This window comes from Vanellus vanellus (assembly GCF_965231255.1).
Source record: "Vanellus vanellus genome assembly, chromosome: Z".
In the NCBI taxonomy this organism is placed as follows: domain Eukaryota; kingdom Metazoa; phylum Chordata; class Aves; order Charadriiformes; family Charadriidae; genus Vanellus; species Vanellus vanellus.
The window spans coordinates 57831882-57853789 of record NC_138908.1 but is presented as its reverse complement, the minus strand read 5'-3'; the positions used below and the strand labels follow the sequence as shown (position 1 = coordinate 57853789).

The following is a 21908-nucleotide window of genomic DNA, read 5'->3' as shown; positions in this document are numbered from 1 at the left end:
GCCTTGCTGAAGTCAAGGTAGACAACATCCACTGCCCTCCTCTCATCCACCCATCCAGTCATGCCATTGTAGAAGACTATCAGATTAGTCAGACATGACTTCCCCTTGGTGAATACATGTTGACTACTTCTGATAACCTTCTTTTCCTCCAGATGCTTGGAGTTGACACCCAGAACAAGTTGTTCCATCATCTTTCCAGGGATGGAGGTGAGGCCTCCTGGGAGAAATCAGACCTTTTACTTACGGAAAGCAACATCTGAGATTCCCAGTATATGTGGCAGGAAATAAAAAATAAAAAAAAAATTACACTCTGTGGCAGTGAGAACCAAGGCCAGAGCTCTTCTGCACAGGGTAAGCCTGACCCTGCGCACTCTAAAACCTCAATGTGCCTTTTTCTTCCTATACTTCTTCAATGCCACTCAAACTTTGCCACATTTCTGTATCAAAGCCTGGACATAATCGTGGTGTTCCTTACTGTTTCTTTGCATTAGTTATTTTTCTTTTTGGTTTTTCTGTGGCTTTGTAACATGGTAGTATGCCAGCTTTCCTTTTAAGTGGTCTAAACCTTTTATGATTCAATTAAACTAATATGATACTTAATCATCTGCTTCCTGTCTATCACTAGGCTTCCTTTTATTTTTTTAATTAAATTTTCCTGATCGTGACAGACGCAGACAAATTACTGCAGTTGCTCAACACATTTGAAAAATAAGGCTATGTTTTTAGGAGTCTCTATATAAATTTAAGCAGCTGGCTCTAGGTTTTAACACTTGGGATAGACAATGGCTCTTGCTTCTCATCCAGGTGGATTTCAGTGCTCTTCCCTCTCTCAGCAAGGGACATATTTGTCTCTTTCCCCAGGCTGTCACCCAGAACAGCTAGATCCAAGTGAAGAGGAAATGTCACAAGGTTTCAATCGTAGGCCTAGGCGCCAGGCCCTAGTCACCAGGTCATCACAGACAGAAATTGTGCAAAGTTCACTAGCGTACATTTTGGAATGGATCATGTCAAGTGTAATTAAATAAGATAAATTAAACTTTCATTCTGCACTTTCTTTCATGTTATTCAGCAAGACTATAGCAGTCTTCCTTTTTTATTTCTTGCTTACATTTACCAATTGATCTCCAAGTCTGAAAATCAAAATCAACAAGTTTGTAAACAGATACTGAAAACCCTACCATAATCTAACAGGGAATTGGGTCCCAATTTTATGTACACCTTAACCATGCTTATGGGCAGGGAGGGGGAAGGAGACCATTGCCGAGGAGTTACATGGAGAAATAAACGCTTCATCACAGCTTTGGTATTTAAACTTACCAGGATAAAACCCCAGTGGCAAATCCTACAAGCCATTTCTGTACTCTCTACCCCCAGTTCTCCCACCAGGAGTAGAGGGCAGAATATTTCCCCTTAATATTTCACCATAGATTATGCCCAGTGTGACCACAGGTGGCTTTCCAGCAGCCACCAACACCCAGGACCAGCTCTTCTGCCTGGAGGTGTGGGCCTCCTACACTGCCTTGCAGACCACAGCAGGTGCCTGGGAGGCGGTGTGGTAACACAGGCCTTGCCATGGGACAACCTCCCCTCTGGCACGGAGGTGTCAGGCATCGTGGGGGCTGGCTTCCATGTCTCTTTGGCTGGGCCTGGGGGCATAAAGGGGACAGGAGCAGGGAAGCAAGCCGGGGTAGTGGGGTTTGGGCATGGAACCCCACCAGCCATGGCCACCAGCTTTCGGCAGGGCCCACCAACCACCTTTGCTCCTTCCTCCCCTCGCCCTGCCCTGCGGCCATGGGGTCTGCGAAGTGAAGGGCCCCCGGGCAGCGGCCCCGCGGGGAAGGCCGGGGCGAGGGGGGGGGAGGGTAGGGGCGCTGGCCCGGCGCCCCGGTTGGACGCTGTGCCCCATGCACAGGCCCGGCGGGCATGTGGGAAAGGCCGGCAAGGAGAGGTGACCGTCAGCCGGGCTTCGCCCCGCGGGCTAGCTGGGCGAGCAGGGAGGCAACGGGGCTGGGGGCGGGGGGGGCAGGGAGTCGCAGGGCGTGCGGCGGGCTGGGCGGGCATGGCGAGGGGCGGGCGGAGGGCCGGGCTCGCCCGTTGCCAGGTGAGCTGCAACGTCTCCGCCTCCCCCTGTAACCGCGCAGCAGCGCGGAGCGCACGCAGGGAGGCCGCCGATACTGCTCGCCTCGCCTCGGCTCGGCTCAGCACGCGTGGAGCGACCCGGGCCCGTCACCCCCCCCGCCCCCGCCCTCACCGCGGCCGCTGCTGCCCCCCGCTATGGCGAAGGCGGGCAGGAAAGGATGCAGCTGCCCAGGCTTCCTGAGGAAGAACTGGCTCCTGCTCAGCACGGTGGCCGCCGTGCTGATGGGTGAGTGGTGGTGGTGGTGGTCGGCGGAGGTGGCGGGGGGGAAGCGAGGAGCAGCGAGGGAGCGCGGCGCCGCCGCCCCACGGCCGGCCTTGCCCGGCACGTTACGGCCCTGCCCGTCGCAGAGCCGGCGCGGCGCCAGACCGGGGCCCGCGGCGGAGCGCCGGACAACGCCAGCGAGGGGCGCTCCGCTGCCGCGGGACCGGGCCGGGAGGTGCGGAGCGATCCGCGCGTCCCCCCCGCCCCGCGGTGCCGGTGCCGTGGAAGGCTAACGGTTCTAACGGCGGACGAGGGGGGCCGGCTGCCTTCCCCCGGCGGCGCGCAGGCCGGCTGAGGTGCTGCGGGGCCGGGGCGTCGCGTACCCGCGGCCGCGGGGAACAGGTCCGCAGTGGGCCGGTGCCGTGGCGGCCGGTGGAAAAGGGGGTTTCGCGTGGGTCAGCGCGGCGCCCCCGGGAGATGGGGTGGGCGGCGGGGTGCCCAGGAACACCCCGCCTGCGTCCCGCCAGCCCGAGTGACAAAGGTCTGGTAATTAGCAGGGTGAAATCGTGTTACGAAAAAAACTGCCGGTGCGCCGGATGAGCGTGAGCCCTCCGTGCGTGGGTGCTGCAGGTGGTGCCCCGGGCCGCGTTTGCACACCTTGGAGGGACGGGGCAGCGTGACGAGTCGGGACGGACCATTGGGGAGCGATGCGGGCTCGGGGCGCCTTTGGTTAGTCTGCAGGTGGGAGCCCGGCCGAGATGGAGGCTGCTGGGCGGGAGAGCGCTGGTGGTGGCTTCTGGTGGATGGAGTGCTTCTGATGGCCCAAGAAAGCAACGCAACCGGAAAAGTTTGGCAATGCCCCCTGGCTTTTCATTGTAAAGAATAGGTGGATCTTTCCTCTGCTTGCCAACAAGTTTCTGAGGGAGGAATGAGTTGAACGCCATCATATTAAGAATGTGTGGGTAAAAGGGCCAAGAGAAGCTGTCAAATGACTTGGCCGAAGAGACTTTTCCATAGGACGTAATTTTGGTCGTAGTCACACACCCTTTTAATTTTCTCCTGTGATTATTTTGATGCTAAGCATGCAGAGCTTCCTTTACATTATTACTCCCGTTGAGAAGTGCTGCTTTAAGTATTTCATTAACAGCACTTGCTGTTTGATGGGCCTCTTTCAGATGACTTTTCTGCTGATTTGAATTTTGGCTGGAACATACCTATTTCTGTGCGTGTTTGCCCAGGAGAGAATTATTCTTTTGGAATTCAACCCAGCTATTTATAAGCTGTGATCAGAGATGTACTTATGTATGCATGTGTGTTTTCCTCCATGCATTCAGTACTTGAAAGATCTCGGTTCTTTTTCACCTCTTTAGTAAGTGGAAAGATTTTTGTGAGTTCTATGTACCAAGTGCTAAGGGCTTGCTGTGAAAATCTGGCTGTAACAACTGGAGGAGTGTATGTATGTGTCTGTGTTTGTGTGTGTACAATTGCTTTTCCATGTACTCCTGTCAGGTACACTTCTACCAGTCAACATACTTACTTCCCAATTACAGAAGTGGTTAAGAAATCTTCCCCTCTCATTATCTTCAATGAATGTATGTAGAACTGAAGTGTGTGATGTGATCCTACAAGCTGATCATTCTGAAATGAGATTCCTCTGTGGTTTCCACAGAGCTTGGCACTGTGGAAACTGTGGGGACAAATTGACCCTATCTCCCTAATACCCAGGGGGAATTTGCAGTGAGAGAGTGACAGGCACCCAAATGCCTCCTGTGTCTTTGGAGGTCTTTACCTGCTACACTGTAACTAACAGTCCAGAACTCAGGGGAACTGTATGATATCGAAAAGAGTTGTCATAAAAATTCCTTGAGCTTTGGACCAAATTAAATTTTGCAAGTAGTTATGTATCTGCTGCATTTTCAGTATTTCATGGAGGTGAAATAAGTTACACAAGGAGAACAGTGAAACTCTTGTACAGATGGCTCAGTTGAATTGTATGTTATCTTTTTGTTACAGCTTGAGCAATGTTTGTAATATACCTGTAGTTCACAAAACCTTCAGAATTAAATTTACATATTTATTCTTTCTTTATATCCACTGGGAAATTGCTCTGAGGTTTATTAATCTACTTAGTTTGGAGGAACAATTTAGCATTCATGAACAGAAGAGTACCACTTATCATTTTGAAAGCAGAAAATATGTTTAGACTTTTCAAAGAAATATGCGTGAGTGAGGAGTGGAAATACTGAATGCAGGAAGCTGTGGAAATGTACTGTGAAAGCTGTCCAGCTGTGCTGCGAAGTGCCTGATCTTCCAGCACTATCGTATGGAATCATGATTTTTTTGTGCATCATTATCAGAGCCGTGTTCAGCATCCTAGTGAGATATGCTTATCTTTGCTAGTACCCTTACTAAACTGAAAAGTTTTCCCAATTACTTCTTGTGCCCTTCTCTGACAAGAGGAGACAGAAACCCCTCAGAATTCCAAACATTTCTTCCTTCAGGAGTAATTATTTTGTGTGTTTTATTTGAAGGATTCAATCATTTGCCTGTCATTAGATTTTCAAATACATTGGAATTTCTTTTACAGCAGTTGGGGGGGGGGGGGGGATTATTTAAAATCTGTACACAAAATATCTTAAGAATGTCCCATCTTGTTGGTGAAAACACCTGTATGTATTATTCAAAGAAAACACAACTCAAGACTCGAGGGTTTTTTTCTTACTTTGAGATTCTTTTTCAAACTGATGTGGGGACATCTATGGGAGATCTATGAATTAAGATTTGGAGTCTGAAATTGACCGAATTTCAGACTCGGGGCTAATTCTGGGGCTTGCATTGTGTATAATTTCAGTGATAGATTTGCTGGAATACTGGGCCTGAGAAGCAAGGTCATTGTTCATTAGTTCTTAGTGTATACTTAAGGTGTGCAGTGGGTCATCTGCACTGAGGTTTGAGCTCATCTGTGCCTCCCCTGTCTCACTGCCCTTCTTTGGGAGGCAGAGGGGCAGGAGAGTGGCAGCTTCACATGGGTAGCTGCGAAAGGAGGGATATCTTGCATCTTTTTGCTCCGCTGGCCTTACTGAGCCCAAAGCAGCTGAGCTAACAAAAGCAGTTTAAAAGTTGACTTACTTCAAGTGCTTCTTCAGCCTTTAATGAAGAAAGTTATATTGCTTCCAGTTTGTACAATCAAGTAAAAATAAACCAGAAATATCCCTGAAATTTACTCACCCAGAAACAGGCTTACAAAGGACAATTGCAAAGGGAGAGTTTAAGTCACACTTCATAGGATTCTGATAGAGCATCTATTTTTTATCATCACTTTGTCTCCAAGAGGTCACTGCTGCAACGCAACCAAAGCAGTCATGAAGGTAAAGGGCTGATGATGTGTACTTACTCATTCATTAGTCTTCAGGTCATAGCCTAATAGCTTGTAGTCCTGTGCAGGTCTTCAGCAGAACAGCTTTTTTCTTACAGTAGAAATAAAAGTGTAAGTGATTTGAGTACTTACAGTCTCAGGCATTGAGTTGCAGTAACACACTACACTAAAGCAGAGATCTTTTTACATATTTAGAAAGTATACACAAGTAGGTTGCAATTTTTTTGAATACTTGTGTCTTTCAAATCTGTTAGACCAATATCTTTTTGTAGTAGTTCTGTGGTTGGAGAGCAGGCTTCTGAGGGACTCGGTTTGTGTAAATTTGCAAGTACGTTTTATTTGTTGCTTAATGGGATGTCAGTCTGTCACTTTGTAAACAAACTCAGAACTTCAGATACCTGTGAGCCCGCTTGGGACTCCGAAGGCTGTATTTTTTCAACAGCACATGTGTAGGACACTGAAATTGTTCACATATTCATGAGGAATATACGAGAAATGCAATATTTCGATAGATACCGCCACCCGTCACGAGAGACTGAAGGGCGGGTACCCTTGCTTCATCCAGCCATAGATCATGTTTATCAAAGGTGCAGAAATGCGGCGAAGAACACCTTTGTACTCTGCCGTTAACGGCACCCTTCACCCCGCTCTTCACGCACGCACGTGACGCCGGGCGCTCACGCCGTACCCCTCCGCGCTTCGGAGGAACGGGGTCTCCGCGTCACCGCCGTGCGGGCGGGGCGGGGCGGGGCGGGGCGGGGCGGGAGCTGTCCGAGGTGGCCGTGGGACGGCCCGGGGACGGGGCGGCCGCGGCACTGGCGGAATGCGGAGCTGCGGGAAGCGGGGATGGAGGCAACGGTGCAGTGCCTGAGGGAGAGGGGGTGGGTCAACGTCTCCAGCACGCCCGAATAACTGATTTTTGCACCTTTGAAGTGAAGGGAAGCTTATTAGGGCTCTGCAGGATCGGGTACCTTGCTCACACAGTTCCCTTGTTGGAAGGTTGAGGCTAGCATCCCTGCGCTTGAGAGTGAGATTAGAATATACTTAGTTCCTGTCTGTAACATCAGCATTGCGGAAACTTTAAGTGGTATAGCTATAGCTGTTTTCTAGGATTTGATGAGTGCAGCAGCTATTGGAGCTTCTGTTTTGTGCTTTATGATATCACCCCAGCAGTCCATATGCCAAAAATTTATTATATTTTATTTTAATGAAAATTACTATTTTATATTATAGTATTAAGTAGTAATATCTCCCTATAAGGATATATTTTATTCACAGGTCTGTGTTAAAAAAAAATAAATTGTCAGGTGCATTCACACCTACTAACTGTAGCTAGAAAGGCTAGGCTCCCTCTGCAATCAGATGAGAGGGGATTTGACACCTGCTTTTAAAAGCAGTAGTTCCTTTAAAATTTATCCATGACAGAGAAGTGTCAGCACGTGCTAGCATTACTGGAAGCCCACTGGTGCGTTCTTACAAGAATGAATGTCTCGCAGGGCAAAGACGACAACAGAACAATTAGTCACGTATCACTCTGTTGACGGCCTTTCACCATGTGGAAGGCCACCCTGTATCCAGGGAGCTTACCATACTCCTGAGGCTGGGAAGTTTCTTTTGCAGATGTAGCCTGCAGCTTCTAAACCCCATAAACCTAAAAAGTTTTTCAGTTTCTCCCAGTAAGTTTTTTCTGCTTCTGACATGTATAATTTAAAATAGAAAGCCCATTCTGCATATGGCTTTGCTGTTTTTCATTCCCACCTCCTTGTACCTTTACCACAGAGTAGCCTGTTAGCTTAGTTTAGGCTGTCTTCTGTAGCATTTCTCTTTGCTTGCACAATACAGGGTGAAGGTTGCAAACAATGAAGCAGATTAACTGGCTGTTAAAATATACCTGCAAAACCAGAGCTCTTTTCTTCACATCAGGAAAAAAATTAAAATTAAAGGGAATATACTAAAGTAGAGGAATTACCCTGTCTGTTTCTGACAAGTGTAGTTGTAAAGCAAACATCTGATTCTTTAATTCTGAAGCATGAAATTTTATTAATTTGGAATTTGTAACAAGTGAAGACCAGACATCCTGAATCAACTGTGATGACATGGAAATTTGAGAGAAGATCACAGTTTCCTCCTGGTGTGATTTAGAGCAGCATAGATGATACTTGTGACTTTTTATGCCTCTTTAGCAGTTGTGATGATTATCTGTCTGTTCTTCTCAGTCACACTGCATACAGCTCAATACAGGATGCGATCTGTTCAGAAAGAATGTCTGAATTTAACTTGAAAGACAGAAAGTAAAATGCAGAGTGGCCAACAGTTTCATCTGAGCGTTCCATGTACTACTGATCAAAAATGCTCTGAGCCAGAAACCTCAGCCAACAAAAGAAGCCAAAGATAGCTGAAGTTAAGCATGCTGCATCTTTTGCTCTTGCATTGTTCTGAAGCAAAGAAAATCTAACTTTTACTTGTTCTTCTGGCATGTAAAGTGTTTTCCTATTGTCCATGTATTTTGTGTCTTGTTTTAACATAAAGCCTGGGTTTCACTTTGTGTGAATGAAGTGAAACTACAGCTGAACTTTTAAATGAAGGGAACTTTGAAAGGAGTGACCCTAAGATCAATTACACTTTGCAAACCCCCAAAGCTACCAAAGACAATGAAATATTTCTTTCCATTTGAAACAATAACACCAATACTAATACCAGCAAAATACTTACTGTTTCCAATTTCCCGATATTATTTAAGGGAAAATACTATAATATATTTGCAAAAATATTTTTTGTTTTCCGTTTACACCTTAACAAAGCATAAAGGCACTTTCTTATACCCCAGCAAATAGATAATGTTCAGGTTGAAGCTACTCGCAACACTTGCACTGTTTGCAAATCTATTTATTTGCAAATATTTTTATTTTTACAAAAGTCTCATAAGATTTTTAGAAGACATTCTGACTTATGGGCCCACAACAATATCTCATGGTGTGAGAGCACATCTTTGTCATATATTATGGTGAAGATCAGGGCTATATTGGACTAAGTGTTCCAGGTTTATTTTTTCTCTCTACCGTTGTTCCACATGTTGCACATTCCATGAGAACCCATTAGCATGCCAGAAGATTAAATATTACATGATAACAATTTCTATGGATTATATATAATCACAGTATTTTCACAATATATTGCAAAACAGTCATTTCCTGGTCATTTCATGCTTTTGGAACCACAAACAACATGGCCTTGCTTAATCTGAACTAATTTTCTAGGTCATGTGTCTGATTTCTCAACACTTTGATATCTTCATTAGTTTCATAAAACAATGTTTCTGCACGTCACTATCTGTCTCTCTTTAGTTTCCACTAAATTGCCTTTCTGTCTGCTTATCTCAATTTATTATAGTCAGAATCATTGCACTGCCCTTACCGCAAGTGGATAGCTAGAACAGTATGTCCTGTTTGCTGTCCTTTCCTCTCATCACTGTTTAAAACAGAAGCTGCAGCAAGGGTTAGAATCTGACAGATATTCCAGAGTAATAGCCTTTCACCTTTATTGTACCATTGCCAGGCCTTTTGTTTCTTGTTTGTATCAGGGGTCTTAAATGAAGATGTATTTTTCCTCATGTGCTCTATTGAGCTAATATCTCTTGGGCTATACAGGATGTACAAAGGTGCTCATGTAGCTTTGGGATAGCAAGCACATGTTGTGGAAAGAGAACAGAAGATCAGTGGGCTTTTACAAGAAAGGATGAGAAGCTCTAATTATTTTGGTGGCATTGGGATGGTGCCATTGGTGTTGTAAATACGTTAGGCCATGTAAGCAAAATGTTAGACACTTGGAACACCCGAACTGGGGACTTGACAGTATCTGAAATAAATGACGAAAAGGGTCCAAATTAAAGCACTATTTCATAAAATTGAGTGGATTTGGAGACAGCAAGACCAGTACATGTCTGGATGACTGCAGAGGAGATAGCTCAGTTAAAGAAGGCACCCAAGAAGTGAAAGCTGAAAAGACCCAGGGAAAGGTCTGCAAAAGGAGAAGGGAAAGTTACCATTGTCACATTACATTTCAAATTTACTGTAAAACACATGAATATGAGATAGAAAGATACCTCCTGGGTTATCACGTCTAGTGTACTGCTGCTTCAGGTTACACCATTTTATATAAACTTCTGTAACATATCATGCTCCACCTTAAAGCTGGATAGGCTTCTTGGTGCTGCACATCTTCCTAGTAAGCTATATTCATCAGTCTGATTGTTGAAAGCCTTACAATTTCTGGTCTAAATGTATGCAGTTCAGTATGCATCCATTTGTTAAAACATTGCTCTTTCTCTGCTATACAGCCATTTTCTGTATTTCTAGCTTCCTCATCCCTGTTGGATAAACCAAGTTCTTTAGTCTCCTTTCAGAGGGTAGGCTCCTCATTCTTTTCATCACTCTATAGTCCTTCTTTGTATGTGTTCCAGTTTGAGTTCACTTTTCCTGAAGCCTTGATGAGTTTCAGACAGTATTCCCCAACAGAACAGGTGCTTTCATCAGGACACATCCAAATTAATGAGGAAATATAGGCTGGGAAACAACTGTCGTTTTCCCCGAGTTACTTAATTTATGACATAATCTTTATAATATGGTGTTTATTGTGTTAAGGTTGTAAGTACTGTGCTTAAATTCACAAATCTAATAAGTCACTGAGTTTGTTGAAAAGCTATGAAAGAGGCAAACTGTATCTCTGATAAAACTTAATTTATCTTAACAGACTTAAGGACTAACCAAGGAATGAATACTTCACAATACCTCTCTGTTCTTGCTAGTGTACTGAGATACATATACAGATGTATACATATACAGCATGATCATAATTGTTTTTTTTTTCTTTCCTTCAACTGTATTCTTCTGTCTTGGCTTTCTCAGAAGTTACATCTGCATACTGAAAGTATTTGGAAGATATGTACACATGAAATTCACCTACAGCATATTTAGATAAATGAGAGGAAACTAGGAGTTCAATAGGAGAGACTTAAGTTATCAAACTGCTTAGCCATCTGCACATTGCCGTTCTGGGACAGCACTGGTTCAGTGTTCAGCAGAACTGTGGTCACTTGTAGTCATGCACGAATGGCCATTATTTCCCCTTTCCTGGCTGAATGCTTTAACTGCCCTTGGTTTGACTGAGGGTGGAGTGGGTCTTTTGCAGGGCGGCATTGCAGAGAGGCCACTCTGTGTTATCAGTGACTGCTACAGGCTGCTCTGTGTTATCAGCCCTGCTACAGGCTCCCGCAGCACAGAAAGTAGCAGGAATTATGTGGCTTTGCTGATTGCAGTGGCTTTTACAGCTGCTGTGACTAAGGGGAGTACCCCACACTGGAGAAGCTGGTTTTTACCCCTCTGGCCAGTGCTCCACCTTGCCTTCATTCCTGAAGGTCCATCACAGAGAGTCACTGTCCACCCAAACTTTCCTCACACTGCACTCAGATGACACTATGTTATTTCTGTGAAGGAATTTACAACTGCTGCACTCTCAACAGGCTAATCCACGGTGGAGGAAAGAGCCCACCTTCCTCCAATACATTCCTATTAAATATTTTTCAGTAGACCAGGATCTGACCAAGATCTTCCTGGAGATTTCTGAGAGGACTTTTCTTCACATAGCTTTGTAAGCAAGCTGGTACTCTGAGCAACACCAACATCCAGAGATTTAAGATAGTTGCCATGCAATTACACCCCAGAGACTCTAAATCCTACCTCAGTAGTTGCCTGCAATATTCTAAGAATCTTGGGTTTTTTCAGTCAACTAAGAACCTTTTTAAGGACCTTGTTTTTTTTCAATCAAGTATGTTTATTAGAATTGTCAAGTAGCATGTAAAACAGTAAAATGTGTGACATTAGAAAATACTAATATTAATCAAAAGAGAATTAATAAGTGGAAATAATAAGTTTATAAGTATTATTACAAGTAAGAATTTCTTCTACACCCTCTATTTTAGTGTTCTGTAATTAGTACTGTGTATTTCTTTGTAGTTAAGAGACAGCCAGTGATATTACAGAAACTCTTGGAAGAGCAGAAAAAAATGGATTTTATAAAAATATTACGAAAGGACTCAGACTGTATCACAGACTGCAAAAATCTTGCATGGCTGTGCTGCAGTTTGACATGTTTATATTGAATGTTTTGTATTGTGTTTCGAATCAAGACAGTGAACTTTGTTTGCCAGCCTTTTCAATCCCATGAATCATCTACTACAAAGATAATCCAATTAAGGCCTACCAATATGATAGAAGTAATTGTATTTTAGTCTGTCATGTGAACAACATATCACGTGAAATTATGAGGAGTTTAATCACTTTGTTAATAGCACAATCCATGTTGCTGCAGTACAATTAAATAATACCAGGTTTGAACCATGAAACATGCCCACGTTTTTTCTTTTCTCAATGCCATATTAAAGCGAAATTGCTATAATTCCCTCATTGCCTATCCATATTAGCCAGAATCACTAACTGCTCCAGTGAAAGGGAGTTTCTACGTGCTGGAATTGTATGAAAACAGGAAAAATAAATACCACAACTTCTTTCAGAAGGGGACATGGTGTAATTCAGAACAGATCATTTTACAAAACAGATTATTTGTCCTCCAGAAATAGACACTGGATTTCTTTTCCCATTATCTTTATGGTTCATTCCTAGTGTTCATTCCCATAATAAAGTCAGTGGGAGTTGAAGGTGATGTGCTGTTTCTGCGGTGTCATGCACACTGGTGGGGTGAGAACTCCCTGCCTATTAACACTGTGCATCCTGTATCGGTGTTGTCATCCATGAGTGCAAACAACGTGTTAGGGAGTCCTACCTGTTAGATACCAATTTTATCTGGTTTATATTCCCTTTCAGTGAGAAATAGACATGCTTGGTCCTATGTGTGGACTTCAGTTACTTGTTTCTAAATGGTGAGTTGTTTTACCTGTGAGTGAAGGTAAAGTAAAGGTGCGTGGTATCATTCTGTGTTGTTATCAAAGATGTAATCAGATTCTCAAGACCATCGAACACAAAACGGTAATGACGTAAAGCAAGTAACTACAGTCACTTCATACTGCATATCCTGAATATATTTAGCTACTCAGGGGTTCTGAGTTTTCAAATTTAAGATCTGAATTATGTTGACCGCACGTAATTATACAAAAAAAAGGCTTCAGGATTGAGCCATCACTCCCTGAAAAATTGTAAATAGTCTGCACATTTGGTTGCTCAGGTGATTACTGAGAGGACTGCACGTTTTCACAAGTTTACAATAGCTCTAGGACAATCTGTGACACTCCCCATGTGTGCTAGTTTAGATGAGCCCAGAGATTATGGAATTTGTTTGAATAGGGTGTGTGTTTCTTTTCTTACTCATTTCCAAATCTGTGTCATAAACTGCAGCACGGTACTTGAAGAAAAATGTAGTAGTCCTATAGTTATTCCCTTGCAAATAATTTGCCTTTTTCCTTAGTCAATATTTCAGAAACAACAGCAATATGCAAAAAGACATACTCTAGATGTAGGGCAGATTGTGATGAGTGTTCACCAGATACCCAATGTGACAGAGTTAGCTTTGCAAGATATGCAGAACCTACAACATAATGGTCTCCCAAGACACATTTTACCTAACTTCTGTGGTTCACTCACACGTACACAGGCCAGACTGGTTCTGCTACCTTATTACACACAGCCATCATCTCCCAGGCCCTGGAAAACTTCAGGCTTGGCAGATGTGATGGATCCAGTACTACATGCAGTGCAGCCGGCTGCAGGTGCTATTCCCTTGCAGTACTTCCTGCTACCCTTTCCCCAGGTAACACAACAAGAAATGGGTCATCCCATACAGATGAAGCATATATTCCCTCTAGCTTTTTATGCTGGGCCTACCTGAAAGATGGGTGCCAACAGATTTTTCTTGGTATGCTCATTTTAAGTGATTTTCTTCTTCAGTTTTTCTTCTCTTGTTCTTCTCACACTTACCCCTCACTTCTCTTACTCTGCATTTATGGCTTGCTTTGAAGGATTTTCTCTCTGTTACTGAACTTGTAAAAAGGCTATGTGCTACCTGGGAGAGTAGTGCCAGGGAGTCAAGGCATGTGTTGTTTCATATGGGCTCACACAAGAGAAATGTCCTGTGGCCTCTTCATGTGTTGCAATCCCAGGGACCCAGACTGCACCTTTCACTTTCTGCGTCAGTGAAAAAATGTAGACACCATGCTGTACACCAAGTTCTGTACTATGCACAGTCACAAAGTATTTGCCTTAGAAAATTAAATTAAAGCCATGGGATTGTACTGTTTTTTGCATCTTCATTCTTTCCTTCTGCCCAGTATTGCAGAAATCTGGACCTTAAGCAGTACATGCCATTAAGCTGTAAGTAGAGGATTGCTCACAAAAAAGGATTGCTCAAAAATCATAACCTAACTTAGCCATATGGGCAAGAAGGAAGAGCAAGGAGAGGGGAAGGAAAAGAAAGAAAAAATAATTTTGCATGGACAAGAAGAAAGGTGCAGTTGTTGAAACTGAGGAAACAGGAAGACAGCAAGCAGGAAAAGTGAGGTTTTGCTCTTTAAAATAGCAGACGTAAATTATTCCATAAATGAAAAAAAGACAAGTGAAAAGAAAGGAAAAATCTTAATACATAGTAGAGGCTTTGCCTACTATAGGGTGTTTTGTGGTTGTTAAAAGTAATTGCATATGTAAGAATAAGTTTCAGAAATGGTGGAGTATCAGTAGCATTCATGTAGAGAAAGTAACATTTTATAAGACTTTAGTGTGTAATTGCTTAGGGCTGCTGTAATCAATGTGATGCTAAAAACGCTGGCGACCATGTGAAATATGTTTATGCTGGGCCACACTTCTTTCAGTGCATCATAATTTCACTTGAAGAAAATTCCACTTGAACTTGGTTATTGAGACAAAGATCTAAAAGTTCTATTACATCCATTTCCAGTGCATAAGCAAATTTATTCTGCTAACTTTCTAACTTTCTCTTGTTAGTGTTACAAAATAAAATTTCTTCCTGTATTCCCATGCTAAATTCAAGCAGCATATGCTAGATGCTAGCTCCAAAGGTAGCTGCATTTTACTGTAGTTTGTCACAGTACACGAGTTAATATGGATACAAGTACTCTGTCTGGTAAAGGAATAGCATGAACAAGGAAGGGAGCACAATAATGTAATTTCAAGAGATTATTGGAATGAGGAAGTCTATTCTCAGTTACTGCCACTAGATAAATAACATCCTCACCAAAAAAATTAAACAAATATAAGTATGTAAGTGAAAAAGCTTAAGGAAACCCTACTAAAATTTTTGAGAGCACATGGGAAGTTTTCCACTTCTAAGTGGAAAAGAGAACTCTGAAGACTGAAAATGAGAGTGAATCTCTACCTGCTAGTAATCGTGCTAAATGTACAATGATAAAGTTCCCAGCTGGTCAAACATGACAGTCACCACCTGGAATGAAAGGCACGTGGTTAGAACATGTCCTAGTCACATCTGCTCAAAGTAAAGTGGCATTACACAACTTTTAATAAATGTACATTTAAGCATATGCCTACCCTAAGTCATGTGAATAGTTTGAAGACATGGAGACCTGTATGCTCAGATTCAACTATTTACACTAGTGTTTTCATGATCAAAGCCTTAGCAACTTGTAACCATTTTATAAGCAGAGTTTTATCTTGCTTGGGCTTATCTTAAAGTGCAGACTAATTATTTTCCAAACATTTAGTTTAGTCACTAGATTAGAAATAGACATCATTGTGTCTTATCAATTACTGATCAAGGGCATTTACATAATATTGCAAATATCTTCAAGGCTATTAAGATTCAAGATCGATGCCAGGAATTTAAACTGTCCATGTTCTCTGGCGCAGATGACACCTAAATCAGAAATCTTAATAGTTGCTTGGAGCAGTCTATTTGCCTGAAAGGTTAAATTGCTCACTTTCCATCCCTTTATTAACAGGAAAGACTTGGTAGGAGTTCATAATCTGCCTCTATTTTCTTTAAGCTTCTTTTTGCAAGTGTGGATAGAGCACAGAAAAGATGGTTCATTATCTTTTTGTGCTCTCAAGAGTCAAATTCTGTGAAGGTAAATAGTAGTTTACATTTCTGCATCAACTAACATCCAGATCACTTGTGAACTAGCGCATACAACAACCATGGTGAATCTTTGGGGAGGATTTTTGCAAAAATCCATACTTTCTGGAAGACAATGTTAATGAGTTTCTTCTTTAGTAGAGGGCTGGATATGGGATCCCTGTCTATTTCCTTCAGTATCAATAGCATGGACCAGGTGTCTGTAGACTTGCCTAAATCTGATTTTGAACCTGGTGGTATTGTGCAACTCCACAATTTCAATCACTTAAAATAAGGAACCTATCCTGTAAGCCTGTTTAGTCAAACTTCACACCAGCTTCTTGAGCAACATCTAATTTAAATTCCTTGTATACCATCACAAATAAAGCTGGGGGAAGAGGTGCATTTGGCTTGAGCACTAGCAGCTTTCCTGGGCAACTTTACATGAGCCACTGAGGCTGGTAAGGGTAGACTCGTAGCACCTTCCTGTGCTCTTGGAACAATTCTGCTGCAAAATATACACCACTCGTGTCACTAAAATAGCAAGAGGTGTAAATAATTTCATTAACTTCAGTGAGTGTATTCATATGAATTAGCACCTTTCAGCACTCAGTGGGTAATGAAGGGTTCTGAGTTGCTGTGTCTCTCACTGAATCCAGTTAGAAATCAGATCTCTTGATACTCGGTTTAGCCAGAACTGAAGCATTACAAAGTTTTTATGTGAAACAACAGTCATAATGCTTTCTAAACATTGATTAACATGTTCCTTATATCAGCGATTTTCATTTGAAAATCGTGGTGAAATGGAAAATAAAGGTATTGCCTGTCAAACGGAATAAATTTGTCTTTGGACTTATGATTTATTTTCTTTTGGTAGAACTCTTATCAGTGATTTATCTCAAGAGCTAGAGCTGTTTGATAATTCATTTAATCCAAATATAAAATGAAGTATGAAGGTGCCTTGTGCCATGGCTCAGTCACTGATTATACTTGTAGTCTGGTATTTTGTTGATTAGTCATGTTGTGGAATGAGTGTGAAATATGCTGAGTGTATTTTTGTTGATCAATTTCCTGGAAATTATTAAATTAATTTAGTGATTGTAGTCACACTTTTTTCTAATTATGTAGAGCAGCAATTACTGAAAGTGTTGTTGCTGGGTAGAGATATTTTCGCCAATACAAATTATCTAAAGTATTTAAAACATATCAGTTTCTTTAATGTTTGGTAGTGTTTATATATTATATTGACTAGTTATGGGTCTTCTAGAGCTAGTGAAAACAGATAAAAAGCCACTGCTGGACTGGATTGATAATCAGAGGGCATAATCAAGACTTTTCCAATATACCTAAAGACATCCTCCAAGTTCAGAATTACATATGTTATCACTGTTCTTATTGTCATTATATAGAACGAAAAAGGAAACATCTCATGTCTAATTTGCTTTAGAAGTTCCACCACAGCTGTAAAAATGCGTCTATTGCTCGATTTTGTTTTACTGTTCTCCTATTTTTCTTCTTTTTTCCCCATGTCTTTATTATAAATTACTGCTAATTTGTGTCACATTTTTTATGTGCCTTTTAGGTATTGGAGTTGGCATGCTGGTACGGGAATATGGCAAACTGTCTAACCTGGATAAATTCTACTTTTCCTTTCCTGGGGAAGTGCTGATGAGAATGCTCAAACTCATCATTCTGCCATTAATCATATCAAGTATGATCACAGGTATGACTGGAAATGTACTGTTAGCTGATGAGATTATCGTTGTGGTTTAGCTTTCTTTCTAAGAGAAATACCTTTTAAAACAATTTGGTGGAACTCAATAATGAAAAGTACAGATTGCAGTACATTTAGATTAAGATTTTCTCTATATGATGAGAATGGATTTGGAAGGATTAGCACCACTATCTGGTAATTAAGTTGTAAAGAGCTGTGAGATAAAAAATTACACGTTTATAGATTTTTGTATCTCTTTCTCCCTGTTTTCAGGAGTGGGTTAAACAGTTGCAAATTGCAAGCTCAAAGCTGCAACTGCATATTCTCAGGTACAAAATTAACTATTGTAAGTAGTCCCATGCTGCCATTTCACAAGAAAGGGAGAGCTGATCTCATAGCTTACTGTCTCAACAAACTCCCATGAAGTACCTTGTGTGAGCTCTGGGGTTTGCTGAATCCTTCTGGAAATCTATTAAATTCACTGACCTGACAGAAAACTGTAAATTAGGGGGGGGGAAAAATGAAGATATCTGTTTGGTATGCTTGGTTCAAAGGAGTTTTGGGGAAGTGCAGGAGAGTGGGGAGACTGTGGCCAGGAAGCAGTTATGGAAAGAATAGCAAAGTTTTCCTCTTTTGGAAGAAGCAAGCAAGCCATTGGCTGGAACCCTGCCATGACATGTTAGTTTGCTAACAGCTCACCGGGTAGGAAAGATTTAGAAAGACTTGCCAGAGCAAGCCCAAAGCAAAGAGGCAGAACTGGACGTCAAAAAAAAAAAAAAAAAAAAAAAAAAAGTGAAGAAAATAAAACAAATTTGTCTTTATTCTTTAAGCCTTTATTGAGGGAACAAGGGTTGTGACTATTTTTAGTCACAACTGTTTTTAGAATCAGGGCACATTTGTCACTATACTGTCCCCTTTCATCTCCACAAAGCCTCTGTTTTGGGAATGCATTCATGTCTGGGTATTTGTTGTTTGGTTGGATGGTCATGGAAATACATAAGACATTTGCAGAAAAGGAGAGCATGTTGTGATCAGGAAATGAAAGGGGGATATTGATCATGCTATGAAAGTGCTTTCAAGAATAGGATTTTGAATATAAACTCCCAACTCCTCAAAGTTCATGGCCAAGAATACCACTAATTTCAGCAGTGCACCCCAAAGTGGTCCTATGACAGGAAGAACCTAAGGGAAGCTCCAAGGTCTTTGGGGCATATCTGTAATGCAGAGTGACAGGAACCAATGCTAGAATTAAAATGGAGAATGTCAAGAGCTTCAAGATGGAGACATCCAGAAAGGAAAGCTGCAAGAGGCAGAGTGAGAAATGGCAGCAGAAAATAGTCAAGGGCTGTGTCCAAAGGAATGAAGGGAGATAACAGTTGTTAGTATGTAAAGGAGAGAAGAACAGAGAGAGGATAAAAAGGGCTTGGTGTTTTAATTAATAGACAGGACAGCAGCATTTTTATATAGAGGAAGAAATAACACAGAAAGTGAAGGAAAACTGAATTCTACTTTTATCATATCGAACTTAAGTCTGTGACAGGAAATCCAGGAAAAGCTGCCAAGATAAGTCTAATACATTTATTTTTTCAAACAAGCTTTTATTTTGTGGGTGAAGTTGGGCCTGTGTCTTCAGAAATAAATGATATCATTAGGACAACCTTGAAATGAATTATTAAATGTTTCCCTGTGTAGCACTTGCGAGGGGAAACAAAAATCACGCTGTTAAAAATATTATGCTGCTATTTAATGTTTAACATTCCAGTATGAGTAAACTGCATTTGTATCTACTAGCACAAGCTTGGATTTTAAAGATTGCAGATTTCAGGATTTAAATTCATATAGAGATGAGAATGAGATGTTCTGATTCTGACCTTGGCATATCCAATTTACATAGAAAATAAGGGCTTATTTTTTCTCCACTTCTATGCTAGGTTTTGAGGCAAAAAAAGGAAAAAAATTATAAAGAACAGAAGCTACTTCATGAGAATATGTAAAACTTTGCTGCTCTTGAAGACAAAAGCACTAGCTGCCTGTGTGCAAGTAATACTGAAATGTGTGGCAAGCAAACGGACCAGGCATGTCCATGCACAAGTTTTACTGTTCACCTGCATCCTTCTTCAGGATGCTGATGAGATGTTTTGCCTCTTCTAGAAGAAATGTGGTAACCATCCAAGCATCAGAAATGCACATTTGAATTGAATAAGTAGGCCTGTGTATAATCATAAGGCACATTAGTTATTTTTCCCTTTTCACACAGCGTCACAAAGAATGGTTAAGGTTGGAAGGAAGCTCTTGAGACCATCTAGTCCAACTCTCCCTGCTCAAGCAGGGTCAGCTAGAGCAGGTTGCCCTTGACCATGTCAAGTCAGGTTTTGAATATCTTCAAGCTTGGAGACTCCACAACCTCTCAGGGCAATACAGTGTTTTCCTGTTTAGATGATATTTCATGTTTTTTAGTTTTTGCCTGTCATCTCTTGTCTTGTGTCTGGGCACCACTGAGAAGAGCCTGGTTCTATCTTCTTCATTCCCACCGATCAGGTATTTATACACATGAATAAGATCGCCCTGAGCCTCCAGGCTGAACAGTTGCAGCTCTCAGTCTCTCATAATGTGAGAGATGCTCCAGTCCCTTCATTGTCTTTGTGGCCCTTTGCTGGACTTGCTTCAGTAAGTCCATGTCTTTCTTCTACTGGGGAACCCACAACTGGACACAGTACTCCAGGTGTGGCATCACTGATGTTGTTTTTAGAGGAAAGATCACCTCCCTCCACATGGTGGCAGTGCTCTTCATAATGCTGCCCAGGAGGCTGTTGGCCGCCTTTGCTATGGGACGTTGCTGTCTTATGGTCAGCTTGTTGTCCACCAGGACCCTTAGGTCCTTCTCTGCAGAACTGTTCTCCAGCCAGTCAGTCTCCAGCATGGCTGGGAGCATGTATTGGTGCCTGGGTTTATTCCTCCCCAGATGTAGAGCTTTGCATTTATCCTTACTGATCTTCATGAGATTTCTCTCAGACGAATTCTCCAGCCCATCCAGGTACCTCTGAAAAGCAGTAAGACCATCTCATGTGTCAGCCACTCCTCCTGGTTTTATATCATGTGTGAACTTGCTGAGGGAGCATTCTGCCCCATCATTTGGGTCACTGATGAAGTTAAACAGTATTGGCCCTAGTATTGACCTCTGGGGTACAGCAGTAGTTACTTGCCTCCAACTGGACCTGTGCTGGGGATCAAAACCTTCTGGGCCTGGCCATTCAGCCAGTTTTCAGTTCACCTCACTGTGCAATTATCTAATCTGTACTTTGTCAGTTTTTCTGTGTGGATGTTATGGGAGACAGTGTCAAAAGCCTTACTAAAGTCAAGATAGACAATATGACCTCTTTGAAATCCTGAATTTAGCACCAAAGCAAAATTCACACTTTCAAAAAATACAAGGAGAACAACGAGAAGAATGAAAAAATTGAGGATCCAGGATCTGTCTTTAGCTATGTCTGTAAAGAAGACAGGCACCTTACTGTTAGTGACGAGGGTACATGTCTCTGCATTTGGCTGTTAACCTTCCCTGGAATGAGACACAAAAGTATTTTTGTCAAAAGTAACCTCATCATTATTGACTAAACGCGGGACATACAAGGATAGCACCACAACTTGCATGCTGGCTGTCTTTGGTGGGACTAGGTGTCTTTTGAGTATGCCCACCTCCTCAGGATTTGTATATTATGCAGACCCCACATGTACCTGATGTTCACAGCTGTCAGACCTGTGTACACATTCACATGTCTGTCTGCTCAGTGGCAGACATTTAGGGCCCCAATACATATGAAGTTACTGCAGTAAAACATGATAACACACCAGTTGGGCCCGAATGACTGTCTTTTTGGTTCACAAGCTAAGGGGATGCTACTTAGCTCACCATGACAGAAAGTTGAACATTAAGTCATGCTATTGTGCCTTTGCTGCAGGCTAAGAGTGTGCAGAGAGACAATTGCAGTGGCTCATTCAGCGCATAATTGTAACCAGACCACGGTGTTGGGTCCAAAGTCATCTAGGAAGTTTGGATGCCTACAGGAGGCTATTTTGTGAATGTATGTCATGTCAAAATACTGGATTTTGGTGATTAGTAACATTTTTGCACAAGAATCACCAAGACATTACTGCAAATACAATCTGTAGGTTTCTTTTTTAGGATTAGAATTTCTTAAAAGGTAGTGTCACAGCCTGAAAAATACCAACTTATACATATGCTTTTGAGACAGTGAGCTATGTACAAATACATGTCCCTTGACCAGATCCTTGTTCATTTGGACTTAATTATATAAATCAAGCCTGCAGAAAAGGCAGTGATGGTAGGAATCACTCCTTGAGATTCTGGGAGTTCCTGCGAAATTTAA

At 42.1% G+C, this 21908-nt stretch overlaps 1 protein-coding gene across 1 annotated transcript in view; it reads left to right on the top strand.

Annotated features, from left to right (window-relative positions):
- Positions 1 to 2274: 2274 nt before the first annotated feature.
- SLC1A1 (solute carrier family 1 member 1) overlaps positions 2275 to 21908 on the top strand; it is a gene marked incomplete at its 5' end in the record, with an annotated part of 52078 nt that continues 32444 nt past the window's right edge. Inside the window, 2 exons of the mRNA XM_082497832.1 lie at positions 2275 to 2365; positions 17389 to 17529. Of these exons, the coding sequence (XP_082353958.1) occupies positions 2275 to 2365; positions 17389 to 17529 (232 nt within the window). The remainder of the gene's footprint in view (positions 2366 to 17388; positions 17530 to 21908) is intronic.